This window comes from Hippocampus bargibanti, linkage group LG14 (assembly GCF_051943395.1).
Source record: "Hippocampus bargibanti isolate YZ-2025 linkage group LG14, ASM5194339v1, whole genome shotgun sequence".
NCBI lineage: Eukaryota > Metazoa > Chordata > Actinopteri > Syngnathiformes > Syngnathidae > Hippocampus > Hippocampus bargibanti.
In genome coordinates this window covers 3,463,335-3,483,581 of record NC_142747.1, presented here as the reverse complement: position 1 = coordinate 3,483,581, position 20,247 = coordinate 3,463,335, and the positions used below count along the sequence as shown (strand labels likewise).

The following is a 20,247-nucleotide window of genomic DNA, read 5'->3' as shown; positions in this document are numbered from 1 at the left end:
CATTGCTTAGACAACACAGAAACACCCTTATCCACACGTAGCAATGGTCAACTTAGCATAATGGTACTGGGACGCCAAGTCACACAAACGCATTCCTCGTTCGTGTTTTTCGATGATCTCCTTCTTCTGCTCGACCATAATTTTCTTTTGTGTCCTCTTCATCTTAACATTAGCCTGTGGTGGGGTCTTTCAGTGCCATAATAGCAACAGTATCCTCGATAACAAACCATGTCTGCACTCAAAGAAAGGAGGTGTTCAACCGTGTGGTTTGGTGTTCATTCGCCGAAAACTAGTCTGCTAGCCACCGTGGCGCTGTTCGACCGTGTGGTATGGTGTTCATGAGCCGAAAAACTCGTCCGCCAGCCACCGTGGCGCTGTGTGGTTTGGTTCGTCCGCCCAAAAGTAGTTTGTCTGCCAAGATTATATTCTCGCGAATTTATCAGGCGAAAGGTTTGTGAGCTGAAGCGTTCGAATGTCAAGGGATCACTGTAGAAGTTATTTGACAATATAACTATTCCAGAAGTGATTCTTAAAAAATGGATCCTATTTTCAGCATTTCTAAATGAAAAAAAATGTCATGCGATGATAAATGCAGCTCATTAAATTTCATGCATCACCTATCAAATGGTCATGGGTGGTTTACCCATGACCATGATATACTTCATTTGCAGCATTTTTTGAAAGTGAATCGATTTATTTGTTATCAAGAGAATCTTGATATTATTTCTGATACCTGTTGTGATGCTGGTTCAGAGCTGCACCCTGCAGATATGTCCTGCATTTCTGGTTCCGTCCTTTCTTCCGCTCGAACTGCAGCGCTCTCTTCACTGTCCTATCCCACATATGCACATGTAAATGCACAAGCACCCACGCATGTAAGAAAGAAGATGAAGTCATCCAGTAGGGTGTAGAAGAGGACTCAAAATCAAACATGGAAAACCAATAAATTTTAAAAAAGAAAATACATTAATGTTGTTACATAAAGGGGACATTGGTAGGCTAAAATGAAAGCACAACCCAAATGACTTGAGGATCTTGGTGGTTTTGTGTACCTCATACTGTATCCCCCCTCTGAGGTCATCCAAATCCAGGTGGAGGTTCATCAGTTGCTGATCTGAAGACGGTTGACTTGACTATAAATAAAAAAATACAGTCAAAAAGAAATAAATCAGCATGGAGGCCATTGTCGATGAGCTAATTGGTCAATCGTTGTACTGCACCTCATTTTCCAAGATTTCATCACCATTGTCAAACTGCATGTGAAGATAGACTTGTTCTTCCTTGTTGGAGCTTAAAACACTTGCAGGACTACTCTTACGGGGTATCTTACAAGGCAGGAGAATCACAATTAACACTATGAAGTAATAAGTGCGGGCTTTACAATATTGAAATAAACACATACAGGTAACATCCGATTTACGACCGGCGCATGTTACGACCACCCGTACTTACGACCTCCAGACCTTTCTTTTTTAATTCTACGGCTGCAACTGCTACAGCCAGCAACGCGACAGAGACAGAGGTCCGTGCAGGATGATTTATTAAGCTACAACACAAAGTGCTGGTCCCAAAAAGAGGACCAGGGGAATAATCAAAAATAAAGAATACAAACAAATTTACCTTGGCATACAAACTTTACCTTGGCATACAAACTTTTTTCGTACACGGAGCTGCCTCTATGAGTGATGTGTCATTCGCGAACGAGCCCGTTCTTCTAACAACAAAATGGCAGCCCTGCCCCAAGTCTTCGGTTAAAGCCACGTGATTGGTCAAGAACGCAGCAGTGGGGGGGGGGGGGGGGGTTCAACATTAAAGAGACAGGCAGACGACGACAGTGAGAGTTTCAACTTTGATAGTTCAGGGGCAGAGTGTAGACTGCAGGGTTAAAATATCCCATCAATCAGGCTCCACAAACAACCCGCACAAGCCATCTGTACACTTGATGCAAAAAGCTATCAGCCCAGCTAAACAGAACACAATTGATGAGGAACTAGATACAATTATCACAGATGAGGGATCATTCCTTAAGATGGTGAAAGAAGGTTACGTTGCTCATCAAGTGTTTAATGCTGATGAAACCGGCCACGCCATTCCATCAAGCCATCAACGACCATCACAAAGGTAAATAAAACGAGTTTATTATACAGTACAGTTTATTTCTTTAATTATAATACCATAGCACATTTATTATACATTAAATAATGTATATTTTGTGTAGTTTTAAGGTTTAGAAAATTAGAAAGTAGAAAATTATGTTTTATGGGGACCTGAGAACGGATTATTCTCATCTTAAAGTTTTCCTATGGGAAATTAATTTTTGGGATACACGCCTAACACACTGTCTGGGAACCAATTAAGTTCGGAAGCAAAGGTATCATTGTATATACAGTGGTACCTCGGTTCTCGAACGCCTCACTGTTCGAACAAATCGGTGTTCGAACAAAATATTCGAGATATTCTTGCTTCGGCGTTCGAACATCAATCGGTGTTCGAACGCCAATACGGTGCGTGAGTGCGTACGCGAGGGTGGGGAGCTGAGCGGCATGTATCGCTCTGTTCGTGACCAACTGTTGTCGCTAGCGGACGTGCTGCGTTTTGCTCTAGCGTTTAATATAGGTGTACGAAGAGTTTTAGCCCCTAATCATGCCTCCAAAGAAAGTAAGTGCTGCTTAAAGTGACAATGAAAAGTAGTGCGTAGAACTATTGCATTTAAGAAAGAAATAATCGCAAAATATGAAGGAGGTGTGCGAGTGTCTGATCTGGCGAGGGAATACAGTATGGCGAAATCTACGATCAGTACGATATTAAAGAATAAAGAGGCTGTGAAATCTAGTGATGTGACTGTGGGAGTGAGAGCAAGTGTCATTGGATAGATATTTTAAGAGAAAAGTACATCCTGTAGCCGAGTCAACCGTAGCTGTCACGTTCCGAGCGAGAGTGACGGCAGCTGACACGTCTGAACGTAGTGGAATGTTTGGGATCCCAAAGCAGACACGTACTACGCAAGCAGTTTATTCACAAATAAAAGAAAACACAGCGAGTAAGAAGGTGATCCGACCCGCTTACTACGCCAAAAAGCAAATGGCACACGAGGGTGCAAAATTACGCAATCCCGGAAGATGACATAAATTTACGGGACGCAGGGAAAATACCTCGGACCGGATACACTCGCGCATCGAAGGAAGAGTCCAGGTACGACGAGGTGAGTCAATCATCCGGCATTAGCGAGGTGATCGCGAACCGTATAAATGCCCCGTGTCCGTGATTAGAGAATGACAGCGGGTGGAGAACGGTCGGGAGAGGCAGCCCACCCCCCCCTGTCAACTCGCAAGTGACAGGAGCAAAGAGGTGGTTTCGGTGTTCAAAAAAAAAAAATCGCTTTTCGAACAGGGTCCTGGAACGAATTATGGTCGAGAACCGAGGTACCACTGTATTTTTTCCACCTGTCTTGTAAACATATAGCTGACCTGCAAATCATACCACCCCCATTTACATATGGAGGTCCCGCTGTAGTTTTGAATCTGACTAATGTATAAGTCATGTGGTCTTACGGGAAGAGGTTCAGGAGATGCTTTGTGGGGTTCAAAACTTCTTTGCTCAAGAGAGCGTGGAATTGCAGATGCAGAGATCGGGCCAAGGGCGAGACCACCACCGAGAGGAGTCAGGCTTCTTAATGGAGGAGGCAAAGACCCCAATGTCGAACTCAGATCCTATAAGACAGACGGGGGTCTACAATTAAAAAGTGAGATGTCACAGATCAATATTCTCAGTACGTTTTTGGCAGTGATACATTTCCCCCAAAACTATCTATGACTGGGTTGATTTTTTGTTTTCTGTCTATTTCGTAAACATTGGAAAATTGAGCAAGAAAGTCGAGCTGCATATCATATTCCCCTTCCATTTACATACGGGGGTCCCACTGTAGTTTTGAATATGACACCAGTGGATAATTAATGTGGTCTTACCCCAAGAGGTTCAGGAGATGCTTTGAGGGGTTCAAGTCTTCCTTGCCCAAGAGAGCGTGGAAATGCAGATCCAGAGATTGGGGCAAGGGCGGGACCACAACCGAGTGGAGTCAGGCTTCTTAATGGAGGAGGCAAAGACCCCAATGTCGAACTCAGGTCCTATAAAACAGAGGGTTACGATATTTATACAAGTAATCTTTATAGCTAGAAAATATGACTTAGTATTATTCAATGTACAGTGATACCTCATCTCACTTCTTGGCATACGAACTAGTGTTCAGGAAACACACAGAGCGCCACAATGGCTGGCGGACTAGTTTTTGGCGGAAGAATACACAACTACACGGTCAAACAGCGCCACGGTGGCTGGCGGACTAGTTTTCGTCACCCCCTTTGTTTGAGTGCGGACGTGATTTGTTATCGAGTGTAGTACTTTTGCTATTATGGGACCGAAAAAGACCCCACCACAGGCTTGTGTTAAGACGAAGGGGAAACAAAAGAAAATTACGGTCTAGCAGAAGGAGATCATCGAAAAACAGGAACGAGGTGTGCGTTTGTGCGACTTAGCGTCCCAGTACGCTAAGTCGACCATTGTAACGTGTGGCTACGGGTGATTCTGTGTTGTCGAAGCAACGGTCTCAGGCAATGGAAGAGGTTGAAAAACTTCTGTTGATTTGGATTAACGAAAAGCAGCTAGCAGGGGACAGTGAGTGAGGGTGTTATCACCGAGAAAGCACGGCAACTTCAATCGGATATCAACAAGAGGCAACTATATCAACGACCATCACAATGGTAAATAAACAACTTTATTATACAGTAGTTTATTTATTTCATGACAATACTATAGCACATTTATAATACATAAAATAATGTGTATTTTGTGTAGTTTTAAGGCCTATTTAGTCGAAAATTATCTTTTATGTGGACCTGGATACGGATTATTCACATGTTTAATGGTTTCTGATGTGAAATAAATGTTTGGCAGACAAACTTTTTACCTTACACACACTTTCTGAGAACCAATTAAGTTCGTAAGCTGAGGTATCGCTGTATTTGTTTCTGCTGTAATGATTTGTTTTAAAAGCTCACTCCTTTTTGGGGTGCATCCTTTTTTTTCTTATTTTTCTCCTTCTTTTCTTTCTTCTTCTTCTTGGGTCCAGAGCCTTTAGCGGCGGCAGTGCACTGGATGCGTTCACGTTCTTGGATAACGAGGTTGCGGTAGTGTTCATCACAGGGGTGATGCCAAGTAGACTCCCCGGAAGAGAAGTTATAGTAGTAGATGTCTCCTGTAACATCTTGGCTGCAAGAGGGATTACAACAAGTAGTAGTCATCATCCATTCGCAAGCAAAGTGCTTGTGGCCTGCTGCGGACAGCTCCCTGCAGATGGTTCAGAAAGCTCAATCAACGCTGGCGCTGACACTGTCGGATGTCTTTGTTAGTCATTTACAATGATGGATTCGCCGTACGCTGGTACTTCTACTTGCCAATGTCTCTTCACATGAAATTTTCTAAATGGTCAAACTGAAAAGGGAGGATTTTGTGTCGTTACGAAAGAAATTTCAAGTTACGAAAAATACAGTCTTGGTTGCAACTCGCAACCTTCTGATCACCAGCATTTTTAAGTAAATGATCGGCGATTGGTTTCAAAATCCTGATCGTGCAAGCCTACCATCCATGCCATAGAAATGTTGTCACAACATCCATCCATTTTCTATGTCGCTTATCCCGTTTTGGGTAGCAGGTGTGCTGCAGACTATTCCACCCGATTCGCGGAAAGAGGCTGATTACACAATTGATTTTTCGCCAGTCAACCCTAGAACGCAAACTATGTATTGCATTTGTGGAGAACTGGACTACATTGCACTGACAACTGTTAAATGTAGCTATCCATTTGTGCTTCTGATACTATTTGTAAAAATGTTATAGTTGTAACTGGTACAGTTAGTCTGGTTAGTCTAAAATCAGCAATGGGATATGAGGGGAATCGAACTGAAACCTAAATTAAGCAGGTATTCCGTGCTGTATACAGGTTATAGCATTGTTTACCTGTTCAAATGACAGACCTGTATGGATTATGGAGTTTTGCTGGCAAAGAAAATCCCATTGAGACTTAAATTGAGTACGTTCCATGACTTACCAAGGATTCCACTCCGGTGGAAGAGGGGCAACAATCCCTTCCCTGGCCAGCCACATGAGTTCTTTCTCATTGTCAAGATCAATGCCTATCTCCTTTGCATACTCTCTGATTTCTGGGTGGGGAAAATAACACGTTAAAGAAAAAGTGGAGTTTAAAATGAAATAAAGAAATCATATTGTGCAAAACCAGTGACTTGCGAGACGATCAGACGTGACAACAAATAAACTCAATATGTGTACCTTGATCAGAGGGAATATAGTTTTCATCGAAGTCCTCCTCGAGGATAAGCTGATCACCGATGACCAGAGGCGCGCTCATGATTCCTACAGGTAGAATGTAAGCATGAAAGGAACGCGCTATTTTTTGCCTATATTAGTGCAGAACTACGGTCTCAGGGCTGAACAAATAAGCATGTTAAGGGAAACACTTTGAGAAACGTGTACATTGTAAAGTATATTGATTTAGAAATATAGACTATCTACTTCGCAAGGATCCGTAGAATGGTTAAAATCCTCAAATACTTTGAACCTAGCTAGGCGCCATTTAGCTTTGACTCGACAGGCAGGTCGAAAAATGAAGCGCGTGGATGGCGAAGGAGCTTACTTTCAATTAACCGACTTCACTTCGCTTCTCCAGATTCTGTCAGCTCAGGAAGGGATACATTTTTTCCTTTATTTGCATTTTTTTGGGGGAGGGACGCAAAAACAGAACCTTATACTACTAATGGCAACATCTCCAAGGACGCGAGCTTGGTTTCCTGTCCACTTCCAGAAATGGGCTGTTATTGGCTGGGCCGTGTGAGACGTTCAGTAAACACCGTAAATATTATGGCGAAATAATCAAGTTTATTAATAAACAAATAATAATAATAATAATAATAATACTGTACATTCAATTTCTAAGCGCCTGTCAAGCGCCTTTAGGACACTTTACAGTAACGGGATAAGAACCTTTTTGTGTGCGGGTGAGCAGCGGCAGCCATTCGCACCAGTAACAATGGACGACTATACCCTGTTGATATTCAATTCTCTTAATTCACTCTAAAAGTATTCTTCCATTTGAGATGCCAGGCTTTAATATTGCATTGTAACATTTTTTTAAAGAAAATACGTTTGCAGTCATGAGATAGAATCAAAGAAATCAGAAAAAGAACTCAAAACTAAATTTCAATCACATTTTTCACATTTCAAATGTGGCCACTTCATTTCTCGTATTGTTTATGTATCTTGAAAATTAAAAACCTCACCGTAAATTGTATTTACCAATAACTGTTATGTACTGTACTGATATTAAGCAGTCGTTTTCCCCCAACAGCCATATTTGTAATTTTAAAACATGGCACTTACAGTAACCTCTTGCGACTTAGCGGTCTGATTATCGTGGCCCTTGATGCATCACAATTTTTTTTTTCCAAACCTCAAAAAAGGCCGCAAATAGCAGCGAAAGTCACTACAGAGTACTGTTGTTTTACAGTAGTAAAACAACAGCGGGTCACGGAGAGCAGCACACAGCATTCATTAGATTGTTTATTTTCATACATCCATTTTGAGGCATTTTTGTGGTGTAAACGCACAAAACGCAACATGAGTTCAGTAACACAAAAAGTGACCTCCTTTGATTTTTCTGAAGGAAGCCATTGGTTTAAAAAAGTTTGTACACCTCACTGTGACCATAATATTTTTTCCCCGGAGTAAGCACAAGAAGTCTCCAGATAAGAAAAAACTAAAAGTTCTATATTTTTGTGGTGTTTGACACATGCTCTTCTGGCGTTTCCTTGCTCTCATCGCCCATCGACTGTTGCTCTGCCAGCATGTCCGACAACTTCAGGCCCAACACTGGATCCCTGGACTCTGCTGCCGACTGCGAAATAGAAAGCAAGACCTTGAGTTCCTTCCTCTTAACTGGGTGATTAGAATATTTCAAAAAATGATGCAGAACTGTCATGTTTGGGATGTACTGTGGGGTTATTGATAATCCATCAATCCAGGCTATATATCCATATGCCAGAGTTCACTGCTCACCAACATCAGTGTCGTTATGTTAACTCATTCACTGCTATTCCCAAATTTACTTTATGAGGTTATCATGAATCCATACATTCATAATTAAAATTCAAACTATTTGATGTGAGTATTAAGTTTCTTCAAGTCACAAGTTATTTCCTGGCCAACGGCATCCTCTAGTGCAGAGGTGCTCATTACGTCGATCACGATCTACTGGTCGATCGCAGAGGTAGTACTGGTCGAACACAGCGTGACAGTAAAAAAACATTTGTCAGCCTATCAAACGTCCCGTAAACTGAATTGACATACAGGGCAACCATTCAGATGACAACTGAATTTTTACCTTTAGGTCGACGTGCGTGCGTAAACAACGGCGCTAAACGCAGCAAAATTTACAAGCTAGTCAGCGAATTACCTCAGATTTTAAGCCCTTGCTAAAACATATGGTGATCAAATTGAGTGAGAAAGATGGACCAAGTAAGGGGTCAAAACATATTACTTTCATACGGAATGGGAAAATGTGGAGCGCCATTTGCGGACTGTTCATGGAAAATACGACAGCAGTTATTTTTCACTCAACATACTTCAAAAGCGAAAGCCCCCACCGAAGCATCGTTTCGGGTGAGTCACGCCATCATTAAAAACAATAAGTCCTTCCAAGACGGAGAGATGGTAAAAGAAGCATTCGTTGAAGCAGCTGACTCCTTGTTCAGAGATATTATCTTGAATCAAAGCTCTGCAGCTGTCAAGACATACAGCTACACGGCGATGTGAAGCCACGGCTGAGGATTTAACCCAGGAAATGTGGAAAGACATCAGAGATTGTGAGTGTTCTCACTGCTGAAGTCCAGGGCTCATGGACAGTTCTGTAACTTACTCACACAGGAAAAGTACCCCAACATGGGGAAATGTGCTACCTCCTTGACTGCATTATTCGGCTCCACTTATTTATGTGAGTCAGCCTTTTCCTACATGGAGATCATTAAGTCCAAATACCGTTCCATCATGAATGATGAACATTTGGAAATGTGCTTGAGGCTGGCTGTCAGCAGCTACTGTCCGGACTATGCATCCCTGGCTGATTCAATTCAGTGCAAGTCATCAAAGTAAACTCAGGTAATTACAAAAAAATGTTAATAGTTTTTTTTTTTTTATGTTATGCATATGTAGTTATTATGTGTGTTGTGCAATATTGGCTTATTCAGTTATGCAAGGTACATCAACATACATTGTACATACAAATAATCCTTAAAACATTTGAAAATAATTATGTTTTGCATTTTTGTCGTGGGTAGATCATTTTGACTTGGTAGTTATTTATAAGTAGCTCGTATGCTGAAAAAGTATGAGCACCCCTGCTCTAGTGGATGTGTGGTAATACTACATCACACTCGCAGCTGACTGATTCAGATGTAGCACTACTGAAGGCTGATGAATGACATGCCCGGCCCACCACTGTGAGCTATTTGTTACCTCGAAACAACATACATCAAGGAGGGTCATACACCAAGGACCCCGTGCGTGTTATCCAGCTTCTGTGGACTTACTGTTGATGGTCCTCTCCTTCTCAATATGATGCCCTCCGCAAGTAAAGCCTTTGCAGTCTCCTCAAACAATTCAGAGTCATCCATCGCAGATTGACTCTTTAACTCAGCATACTTATCTACAAACCTACAGTGGGGAAACAAATTCTTAAAAAAAAACACCCAAAACAAAGATGGAGAAAATACAAGACATACCTTTGACAGACAGAGACAAAATTAGATTTGGAAAGATCAAAAGGGCGAGGACCCATCCCATATGTGTCATAAAATTTCCTGAAAGCAGAGTTAAGTCATCGATGTTTACATCATGCTATTATCTTTATTAAATTAACCAATGAGATGAACACATTATATGAAATGGTAAATACTGCTATTTACTCACGCTCGAATTTGATCTTCTGGGTAGAAAATTTCAGGGACCGGCTCTGGTTTATTGACCCTGGCTCTTGTTCGGGTCTTTACGTATAGTGGTTGCCGTTTGGGCGGAAAAGCTTCAAACACATCAAACCAGATTGGTTTCTCTGTTTCCTTTATGACTCCAGCTCGCATTAGATCCCGAACCCTGTGAATCACATTTTCGTACAATTATTGACGTTGACTTTAACATCATTATAATTAAAATCAAACATACAGGAGACAGGTCAAAGAAACTATAAAAAAATGAACAAGCAAGGTTGCAAATCGTGGAATGAATCCATATTTGGTCCAAGTTGCTTTGCAATACGAGTTGCACAAATCGGGCAGGACGCCGCCATGAGGACGAGACGGCGTCCTTCAAAATACTTGACGAGCAAGCAGTCGAGTCATAATTCATCAAAATAAGAAAACTAAAAGTTTTAATTCACATTATGCTTTTAAACAATGCGCACAGATTTAAAAAATTCGGGTAGCCATTATTAAAAGTTATCCAAGTAAATACATTGACATGTCGCATTATGTCGTCATCAAAATGCACGTCTAAAATGCACTTGAAATCCCGTGTAAACACATACCCCGAATCATAAATAAGTGACATTATTAACTGTTGTAATAAAATATGTTTAACAGCTTCAGGTATTTAAAGAAGAGACCATAGCTAAAAATAATAATTAACATAGATTGCCTCTGACCAGCTGTTAAATCGGGCTAATTCTCACATAAACCAACACTGTTAACCGCTGATGACTACAGTGCTCTAGTATGGTCAAAAATAGAAAGAAAAAGGTCGTTAAAATCGTTTTCTTACCGCGAAAACACGGTTCCAATTCTTTCGAGCCTGCTCCCAGCCATTGCGTTCTTTTGGAGGCGGCCGAACCAGTCGCAACGCGCTACCCGGAAATCTCGTAATAAAATCTTCCGGTGGTTCTTCGGTCTCCTTCAGAATAAAGTAAGTCTTTTTGAGGGAATGAATCGTGGTTGTTGAAATCTTGCACATACTGTATTTTCAATGTACAATTTAAGATAAAAAAAATCACATTAACAAGAAAGAACATGTACTCTTCACTGTTTGCTTTATTATTATTATTATTATTATTATTATTATTATTATTATTATTATTATTATTATTATTATTATTATTATTATTATTATTATAAAAATTGTAAATGTTTGTTTATTTTATGTATGAATAATTTTTTTGATTTGAATTAAAGTTGTTCGTAGCTTTTACTCAAATAATGGTTTTTCATTTGCAATTTAGAAATAGCGGCAAACTAGTTCAATCGGGCCCCATCCATTATAGAATTTACTCCCCTTTTCAGACACAAGGGGGTCAACTGGTCCCCTTTTTTAATTTCCAAGATGCATCCCTGCAGTAGACTACAGTACAGTATTTTAAAACTCACCACTAGACGGGTGTAAAGATCGTGTCGCTTTCTCGTATTGGATTGGATTTGCCTTTATTAGTTACTCATAGTTAGTCATACAAATATTCATTCATATTCACAATAAAGCTAGCCTTTCAAACTGACAAATGAATTGCCTATTTCACGCGTGCATCAGATTTCATAACATATTTCCTAATGCGGTCATAGATTCAAGTCCAAGATGGCACCCGAGTAGGCACCCGTCAGCAAGTGCTCTGATGAGCCTTGCTTTTTTTGTTGGTTTTGTCTTGGTTTTGTGTTTTCTTTTGTCACTTTGTGTTGTTGTGCGTCGTGTGGAATGGATACGGATTGTTTTTCAGCATTTTTGACCACAACATTCATCAAGGAGGAGACTGCTGAGCGGTTGCGCCTTTTCGGCAGCATGGATATGCCAGTACTGTGTTAAATGGGAGGAATGTCTGTGCCATTCGACTGTCATCACTGGACAGCTCTGGGGCCATTGTGCTTTTTTGCGCCTGTAATGGGCAGCATCTTCACAGCCCCGCTTTGTTCAGTGGAAGGTCGGTGCTGTTGGACAGTCTGCGGCTGGATGGATACATGGCTTGAGGAGCCCGTGATAAGAAGGAAGGAGCGTCAGCGCAGAGCGCCAATGCGTATATGGAACTGTCGCGGGATGGAATTGAAGCTGATTTATGTGGGACAGGAGATGTGAGACAATCTCTTTTCGTCAATGGATGCTACAGCTGCGTGTTTGCTTTCAACATTTAGCTTGTAGTCGACGTGCACATTCCACCATGATGTCCCTGATCCACTGGTGAAGAGACGCTTTGATCCTCTCCTCTTTCATCTGGAACTGCTTTATGTAAAAAGAGGGTACAGAAAGTGCTTAAGAATGAACGTCTCTCTGTGTCTTTGTGTTGTCATGTTATTTGTTATTTAGTTTTTTTTTTGTTCTTTTGACTTCAAGACGGCGCCGCGTGAGTGGCTGCCTTTCCAGCAGCTCCTGTGTTTTGCTTTTCTACTTTCATTTCTTTCATAACTTTGCTGCTGTGAAATGTAAATTTCTCCACTGCGAGACTAATAAAGGCAAATCCAATCCAATCCAATACAATACAAATGTTGTCTGCATTGACAGAAACACACATTAAAACAAAAATGCTCCCAACCTGCAGAAATGAAGTCGAAGAACGGGAGAGTGTATTGTTGAATAGCAACTCATTCAATTGTATTCTCGCCATGCAAAGGGCGAGAGTGAACTTTAAACTGTTATTGTCAGCTGACCAGAAAAAAATACTTGTGTGTGAATGTGTGTGAGGGAGTGTGTGTGTGTGTGTGTGTGTGTGTGTGTGTGTGTGTGTGTGTGTGTGTGTGTGTGTGTGTGTGTGTGTGTGTGTGTGTGTGTGTGTGTGTGTGTGTGTGTGTGTGTGTGTGTGTGTGTGTGTGTGTGTGTGTGTGTGTGTGTGAGGCCCTGGCTCAACAGGATCAGGAACATTACTCGCAGTTCTTGGTACACACACCTTCATACAATGACACAACTCGCTAGCGGCTATTTTTTGTCATTTCACTCTTCGCGTTAGATGTACAATGCGTATGTCATTTAACTTTGCTTGAAGGCTGAAGAGAGAATCTGAAATGGAGAGCCATTGATTCACATTTCTGGTTCAGCAACAAAGTGCATTTTAGGGCAGAGAAGCGAACAAGCAGGCCAGGTTCAGTTGAGGAATGTCAACGCGTTAACTGGGTGGCGTAGAGCGAGAGACGGAGCCAAACAGAGGAGGGACAAAGAGCAGGAGAGGGAGAGCCAGTCATAAATACAATAATTACAGCTTAGGTAGAAATCAGCAAAGAACTCTGGTCACGCTGGCTGCCAGCGTAGCCAACGACGGCACGGAATGGACACGAGCTAAGCAACGTTGACCTTCACGTTTTGCAGCTAACACCAAATCATTTCTGGAGATGGATTTTCTTCTGGATTCTGGTTGATTAAAATGGATTATTGACATCGAGTTTTCTTCCACGTCGCACTGAATTTCCTGACAGCCTTAAAATTGATTCATTCACCATGTCTGTAGCTGCCTTGTTTCGGGGAAAGTGGGGCACCAAAACTCAGGACAGCCCAGAAAAGCATCCCGCCGCTTTGACTCTCGCCAGCCACGCGGAGTACTACGATGATGACGATGATGATGATGAATCCAGGGTAGGCCTGAGCAGAGAGCCCATTCGCAGAAACTCTCGCTTTTACCGTTCAATGAGGAGGAAGAGAATGGCTGCTGTCGAAAACTCAGAAAGTAAGAAAATATCATGTCAATCGGATGATCTGGCTTGTTGACGCCATTGCCATGGCTTCATGTCAGCCACTGGTTCTTAAAACGTGGTCCGCGGAACCGCCGGTTGTCCCCGAGATGCCACAAGTAGAGCCATCTACGGAACGATTTGTTTCGTGACACAACCTTGAACTACAATTAGTGCAATTCCAATTCAAATTTTATCATCCTTTTCTGTTCAGTATGCACACGTCACTTTTTGGTGAAGTCAAAAACAGGTAACATCCGAGTTACGACCAGGTTCAATTCCGACAAAAAGGCCGACGTGAGGTTTACACGACAGGATAGTTAGTATACAATGTCAATCTGTTGTTTTTAAGCAACATTTTCTATTGAATATTATTATATACGGTTTTTACAATTCATTTATAAATGTGATAACATTTAGTGTTGTTTTTATCATTTCATGTTTCATATTATAGATTTTTATTACTGTATAACTGTACCGGTAATGTATACAAAACTGTTTACTGTACAGGTCATTTATGTACAGGTAGGTCATTTATAAATGTTATACTTACCCTGCTCTCACTGCTAATGGCCAGAAGAGGTCGCCCGACACACACGCTCGGACTCAGGTGGATGCCGAAGGAAAAAAGCACAGTACAGTACTACAGGAGATGTTGCACTGTATAACTACTGTATTGAGTGTAGTCACGCAGTAGATTGCTGTGCGGGTGTGTGACATGCTGGCTGGCCAAAATTGTAGTACGTGTTGCCGGCTGCTTGCGCGTTGCCATGCCAGACGTAGATTAGAAAAAAGGGTCTGCCAGTCGTGGTCGTACGTACGGGTGGTCGTAACTCGTGCTGGTCGTAACTCGGACTTTACCTGTATAAGAACATGAAGAACATTAGAAAAGTTGACTTTTACGTATTCTTGTCAACAAGCAGTTTCTGTTTTGTTTATATTGCCATTCTTGTTGCATATAAATGAAGCCTCGTCCATATCCCCCACAAACAAGGATATATTTTTTTCCAAAACACATCTTTTTAATCCATATGCAAAATGAATTAGCCATAGTACACAATAATTTTTGAAAAGGCCAGACAGTCCAAAATATTTTTTGCTAAACTTCCTTCTGAGCTTCTGGGTCTTGACGGAGTGAACAGTGCTTTTTGGATGCTGTTAAGTTTTTATTTTATGGGTGATAACTTTTCATTTTATGGGTGATAAATTCAGTTTCTGTTATGAAATTTAAAAATAGTATGGGAACAGAAATGACCAAATGCACAACGTCAACTGATGGTGTTTTTGTTTGTTTTTTGTTTGTTTCTTGTTTTTGTTTCTTGTTTTTTTTTGTTTTTTTTTGTTTCATGTTTTGTTTTATTTTTTATTTTTGTTTTGTTTGTTTTTTTTTGTTTCTTGTTTTTGTGTCTTGTTTTTTATTTCTTGTTTCGTTTTGTTTTTGTTTGGGTATTGTTTTTGTTGTTTTTTGTGTTTTTGATGTTGTTTTGTTTTTGTTAGTTGTTTTTTTGTTTTTGTTTGTTTTGACCAACTGCAAGACAACATCTACTGAAGGTGTTTTTTTTTTTTCTTTATTGCCAACCATCTATCCATCCATCTAGTTTCCATACCGCTTATTCCTCATTCGGGTCGGGGGTGCTGAAGCCTATCTCAGCTGTCTTCGGGCACGTGGCAGGGGACACCCTGAATTGGTTGCCAGCCAATCGCAGGGCACACAAAGACGTACAACAGTCACTCTCACACTCACACCTTGGGACAATTTGGAGTGGTCAATCTGCCTGCCATGCATGTTTTTGGAGTGTGGGAGGAAAGCGGAGGACGCGGAGAAAACCCACCCCAACTTACAGTAGAAAACATCATTGCTCACAAAATAGATTGGAGCATGTTTGAACTAAATCATATAGGTAGTTATCACCATTTTATTTTGATTAACAGGCCTATTGTCGGGGAAAAAATGAGAAAGAGTCAGATATTAACTCATTGAATGGAATCACTGTCAAAATCAAAATGTTTGCTTTGGAGGTAATCGTCCCTTCGACTCGGACATTTGCATACTTGACTTGAAATCAGACGCTTCAAAATGACGCCAAAAAGGCTTGTCATGAATTCTACTGAAGTGAAAATCTGTGTGGGTGCGACTTGAGTAACCTGTTGGGTTAAAATCACACACGCGTCTGAGTAATATCCAAATGTTCCACGTCAACATCTGACGTCGTCAGACCAAACATAAAGTCATTAAGAGTAAACTTTTAAAGTGGATTCGCTTTTTACTCACATTCAACAACTGTCAAGTGAATCAGAGAAGTACATTCTTTTTTTGGGTGTTTTTTAATGTGTAAACAAATCATTATCCTCATATATATATATATATATATATATATACACAGTGGTACCTCGGTTCTTGAACGCCTCACAGTTCAAACAAATCGGAGTTCGAACACAATATTCGAGATATTCTTGCTTCGTAGTTCGAACACCAATCGGTGTACGAACGCCAATACGACGCGTGAGTGCTTACGCGAGGGTGGGGTGCTGAGCGGCGTACGGGTGTATCCCTCTCTCCGTGACCAACTGTTGTCGCTTGCGGACGTGCTGCGCTTTGCTCTAGCGTTTAATATAGGTGTACGAAGAGTTTTAGCCCCTAATCATGCCTCCAAAGAAAGTAAGTGCTGCTAAAAGTGACAAAAGAAAAGTAATGCGTACAACAATTTCATATAAGAAAGAAAAAATCACAAAATATGAAGGAGGAGTGTCTGATCTGGCTAGGGAATAAAGCATCTACGATCAGTACGATATTAAAGAATAAGGAGGCTGTGAAAACTAGTGATGCGGCTGTGGGAGTGACATTGGATAGATATTTGAAATGAAAAGAACATCCTGTAGCCGAGTCATTCGTAGCTGTCACGTTCCGAGCGACAGTGAGGGCAGCTGACCCGTCGGAACGTAGTGGAATGTTTGGGATCCCAAAGCAGGCGGCAGAGACGTACTACCTAAGCAGGATGTTTATTCACAAATAAAAGAAAACACAGCAAGTAAGAAGGCAGGGGGTGATCCGACCCGCTTACTACGCCAAAAAGCAAATGGCACACGATGGTGCAAAATTACGCAAACCCAGAAGATGACATAAATTTACGGGACGCAAGGAAAATACCTCGAACCGGATACACTCGCGCATCGAAGGAAGAGTCCAGGTACGGTGGCGAGTTGAGTCAATCATCCGGCATTGGCGAGGTGATCGCGAACCGTATAAATGCCCTGTGTCCGTGATTAGAGAATTGACAGAAGGTGGAGAATGGCCGGGAGAGGCAGGAGCAAAGAGATGGTTTCGGTGTTCGAACAAAATCACTTTTCGAACAGGGTCCTGGAACAAATTATGGTCGAGAACCGAGGTATCACCGTATATATATATATATATATATATATATATATATATATGTATATATCATCTCTCATCTCATTTTCCGTACCGCTTATTCCTCATTAGGGTCGTGGGGGTTGCTGGAGCCTATCTCAGCTGTCTTCGGGCACGAGGCGGGGGACACCCTGAATTGGTTGCCAGCCAATCGAAGGGAACAGAAAGACGTACAACAGTCACTCTCACACTCACACCTAGGGACAATTTGGAATGGTCAATCCAATCTGCCTGACATGCATGTTTTTGGAGTGTGGGAGGAAACCGGAGGACCCGGAGAAAACCCACGCGGGTCCGGGGAGAACATGCAAACTCCACACAGGGAGGCCGGACCGGGACGCGAACCGGCGACCTCTGCACTGTGAAGCCGGTGTGCTAACCACTCGACTACCGGGCCGCCCTATATATATATATATATATATATATATATATATATATATATATATATATATATATATATATATATATATATATATATATATATATATATATATATATATATATATATATATATATATATATATATAATAAACAAAATCCTCGTCTCAGGCACGACTGTCACTTTTACCTTCCAGGCTCTCTCCAGCTCCTCTCTGAGCCCTTGGTATTCCTCAATTTTCTCATGTCTTCTTTCTGATGTTTCCATCACTCGGGACCGCTACATCCACGATGACGGCTTTCCTTTGCCCTTTATCCATGACCACGATATCTGGTTGGTTGGCCATTACCATCTTGTCAGTCTGTATCAGGAAATCCCACAGGATCTTTGCTTGGTCATTCTCTACTACCTTGGGAGGTGTTTCTCATTTTGACCTTGGGTTTTCCAGTCCATACTCCGCACATATGTTTCGGTAGACTATGCCAGCCACCTGGTTATGGCGTTCCATGTAGGCTTTTCCTGCCAGCATCTTACACCCTGCAGTTATGTGTTGGATTGTCTCAGGTGCTTCCTTGCACAACCTACACCTTGGGTCTTGCCTGGTGTGGTATATCCGTGCCTCTATGGCTCTGGTGTTCAGGGCCTGCTCTTGAACAGCCGGGATGCGTGCCTCTGTGCTGTCCTTTACGCCAGCCCTCTCTAGCCACTGATAGGACTTCTTGAGATCAGCCACTTCAGTTATGGTTCGGTGGTACATCCCGTGTAGGGGCTTTTCCTCCCATGATTGTCCCTCTTCCAGCACGTCATCTTCTGTTCCCCATTGTCTGAGACATTCTCTGAGTACATCATCCGTTGGAGCCTTCTCTGTGATGCATTCATTGAGCTTGGATGTTTCATCCTGGACAGTGGCTCACACACTCACTAGTCCCTGGCCTCCTTCCTTACGGCTTGTGTACTGTCTCAGGGTGCTGGATTTGGGATGGAACCCTCCATGCATGGTGAGGAGTTTTCGGGTCTTAACATCCGTGGTCTGAATCTCTTCCTTTGGCCACCTTATTATTCCTGCAGGATATCTGATCACTGGCAGAGCATAGCTGTTTATTGCCCGGGTCTTGTTCTTGCCGTTGAGCTGGCTTCTTAGGACTTGCCTCACCCGCTGGAGGTATTTGGTCGTAGCCGCTTTCTTTGTTGCTAGTTCGAGGTTGCCATTGGCCTGTTGTATACCGAGGTACTTGTAGCTGTTTTCAATATCTGCTATTGTTCCTTCAAGGAGTGAGACCCCTTCAGTGTGGACTACCTTGCCCCTCTTAGTCACCATCCGACAACATTTCTCCAGCCTGAATGACATCCCGATATCACTGGTACTCCCTGATCCACACAACCAGGATCTACAGCAGTGATATCGGTATGTGAAATGAAAGCCGTTGTCGTGGATGTAGCGGTCCCGAGTGATGGAAACATCAGAAAGAAGGAACATGAGAAAATCGAGAAATACCATGGGCTCAGAGAGGAGCTGGAGAGAGCCTGGAAGGTAAAGGTGACAGTCGTGCCTGTGGTGGTCGGAGCACTCGGGGCAGAGACCCACAAACTCGACGAGTGGTTGCAACAGATCCAGGGAACAACATCGGATATCTCGGTCCAGAAAAGCGCAGTGCTGGAAACAGCACGCATACTGCGCAGAACCCTCAAGCTTCCGAGCTAAAATTGGTCTACCTGTGTACCTCTGCCTTCACTCTATATATATATATATATATATATATATATATATATATATATATATAGGAAGGGCATCTGACGTAAAAAAATGTCCAGAACAAATATGCGAATCAAACCTCTGAATCCCATACCGGATCGGTCGAGGCCCGGGTGTCAACGGCCGCCACTGGTACTGTTGACCTTCAGGGTGCCAGTGGAAAATGGACTAGTGTTGGTTGAAGAAGGAGAAGAGCGAGGTGTGCCCGGAGGAAAAGAGAGAAATGGAACGCCAAGAGTATATAACTAAGAGTAGGAACTTCAGGAACTGAATGGAGGAACAATGACATGTAAAGGTAGAGAGCTGGTTGACATGATGCAGAGAAGGAAGGTAGACATACTGTGTGTCCAGGAGACCAGGTGGAAAGGGAGCAAGGCTGGAAGCTTAGGGTCAGGGCTTAAGTTGTTCTATCATGGTGAAGACAGAAAGAGAAATGGAGTTGGGGTTATCTTAAAAGATGAGTTTGTTAGGAATATCTTAGAAGTAAAAATAGTATCAGATAGAATGATGAGTCTGAAGCTAGAAATTGAAGAAGTGATGTTCATTTTTGTTTGTGGGTATGGCCCACAAGTAAGACGTGAGCTGGCAGAGAAGGAGAAATTTTGGTTGGACTTTGATGAAGTCATACAGAACATCCAGAGAAGTGAGAGGGTTGTAATTGGTGGAGACTTCAATGGACATGTTGGCGCAGGAAACAAAGATGATGAGGAGATGATGGGCAGGTTTGGACTCCAGATGAGGAACGCTGAAGGAAAGATGGTGGTTGACTTTGCTAAGAGAATGGAAATGGCTATTGTGAATACTTTCTTTCATAAGAGACAGGAACATAGGGTGACCTATAAGAGTGGAGGCAGAGGTACACAGGTAGACTACATTTTGTGTCAACGGCGCCATCTAAAGGAAATCAGTGACTGCAAAGTAGTAGTTGTGAGAGTGTAGCCAGACAGCATAGGTTAGT

At 42.1% G+C, this 20,247-nt stretch overlaps 3 protein-coding genes across 7 annotated transcripts in view; 1 reads left to right on the top strand and 2 right to left on the bottom strand.

Annotated features, from left to right (window-relative positions):
* cep164 (centrosomal protein 164) overlaps positions 1-6,861 on the bottom strand; it is a 54,825-nt gene extending 47,964 nt beyond the window's left edge. For 3 of the 4 annotated variants that reach the window (XM_089013196.1, XM_089013197.1, XM_089013199.1), the window contains exons 1-9: positions 6,707-6,861; positions 6,343-6,426; positions 6,104-6,215; positions 5,055-5,343; positions 3,966-4,124; positions 3,552-3,710; positions 1,221-1,325; positions 1,053-1,133; positions 734-832 (exon numbers count right to left, since the gene is read on the bottom strand). In XM_089013196.1, the coding sequence (XP_088869322.1) occupies positions 734-832; positions 1,053-1,133; positions 1,221-1,325; positions 3,552-3,710; positions 3,966-4,124; positions 5,055-5,343; positions 6,104-6,215; positions 6,343-6,421 (1,083 nt within the window). In that variant the 5' untranslated portion in view covers positions 6,422-6,426; positions 6,707-6,861. The remainder of the gene's footprint in view (positions 1-733; positions 833-1,052; positions 1,134-1,220; positions 1,326-3,551; positions 3,711-3,965; positions 4,125-5,054; positions 5,344-6,103; positions 6,216-6,342; positions 6,427-6,706) is intronic. The other variant, XM_089013198.1, reaches the window with a different exon arrangement.
* Positions 6,862-7,616: 755 nt separating this feature from the next.
* mrps23 (mitochondrial ribosomal protein S23) lies at positions 7,617-10,975 on the bottom strand. Its single transcript, XM_089013672.1, has 5 exons — positions 10,876-10,975; positions 10,033-10,212; positions 9,846-9,923; positions 9,654-9,777; positions 7,617-7,963 (listed from the first exon to the last, which is right to left on the bottom strand). Exons 1-5 carry the CDS (start codon positions 10,917-10,919, stop codon positions 7,835-7,837), a joined length of 555 nt encoding a protein of 184 aa, XP_088869798.1. The 5' UTR covers positions 10,920-10,975; the 3' UTR covers positions 7,617-7,834.
* Positions 10,976-13,134: 2,159 nt separating this feature from the next.
* Positions 13,135-20,247, top strand: part of ngef (neuronal guanine nucleotide exchange factor) — a 32,344-nt gene continuing 25,231 nt past the window's right edge. Inside the window, exon 1 of one of the 2 annotated variants that reach the window (XM_089013806.1) lies at positions 13,135-13,744. In XM_089013806.1, coding sequence (XP_088869932.1) covers positions 13,519-13,744 — 226 coding nt within the window. In that variant the 5' untranslated portion in view covers positions 13,135-13,518. The remainder of the gene's footprint in view (positions 13,745-20,247) is intronic. The other variant, XM_089013807.1, reaches the window with a different exon arrangement.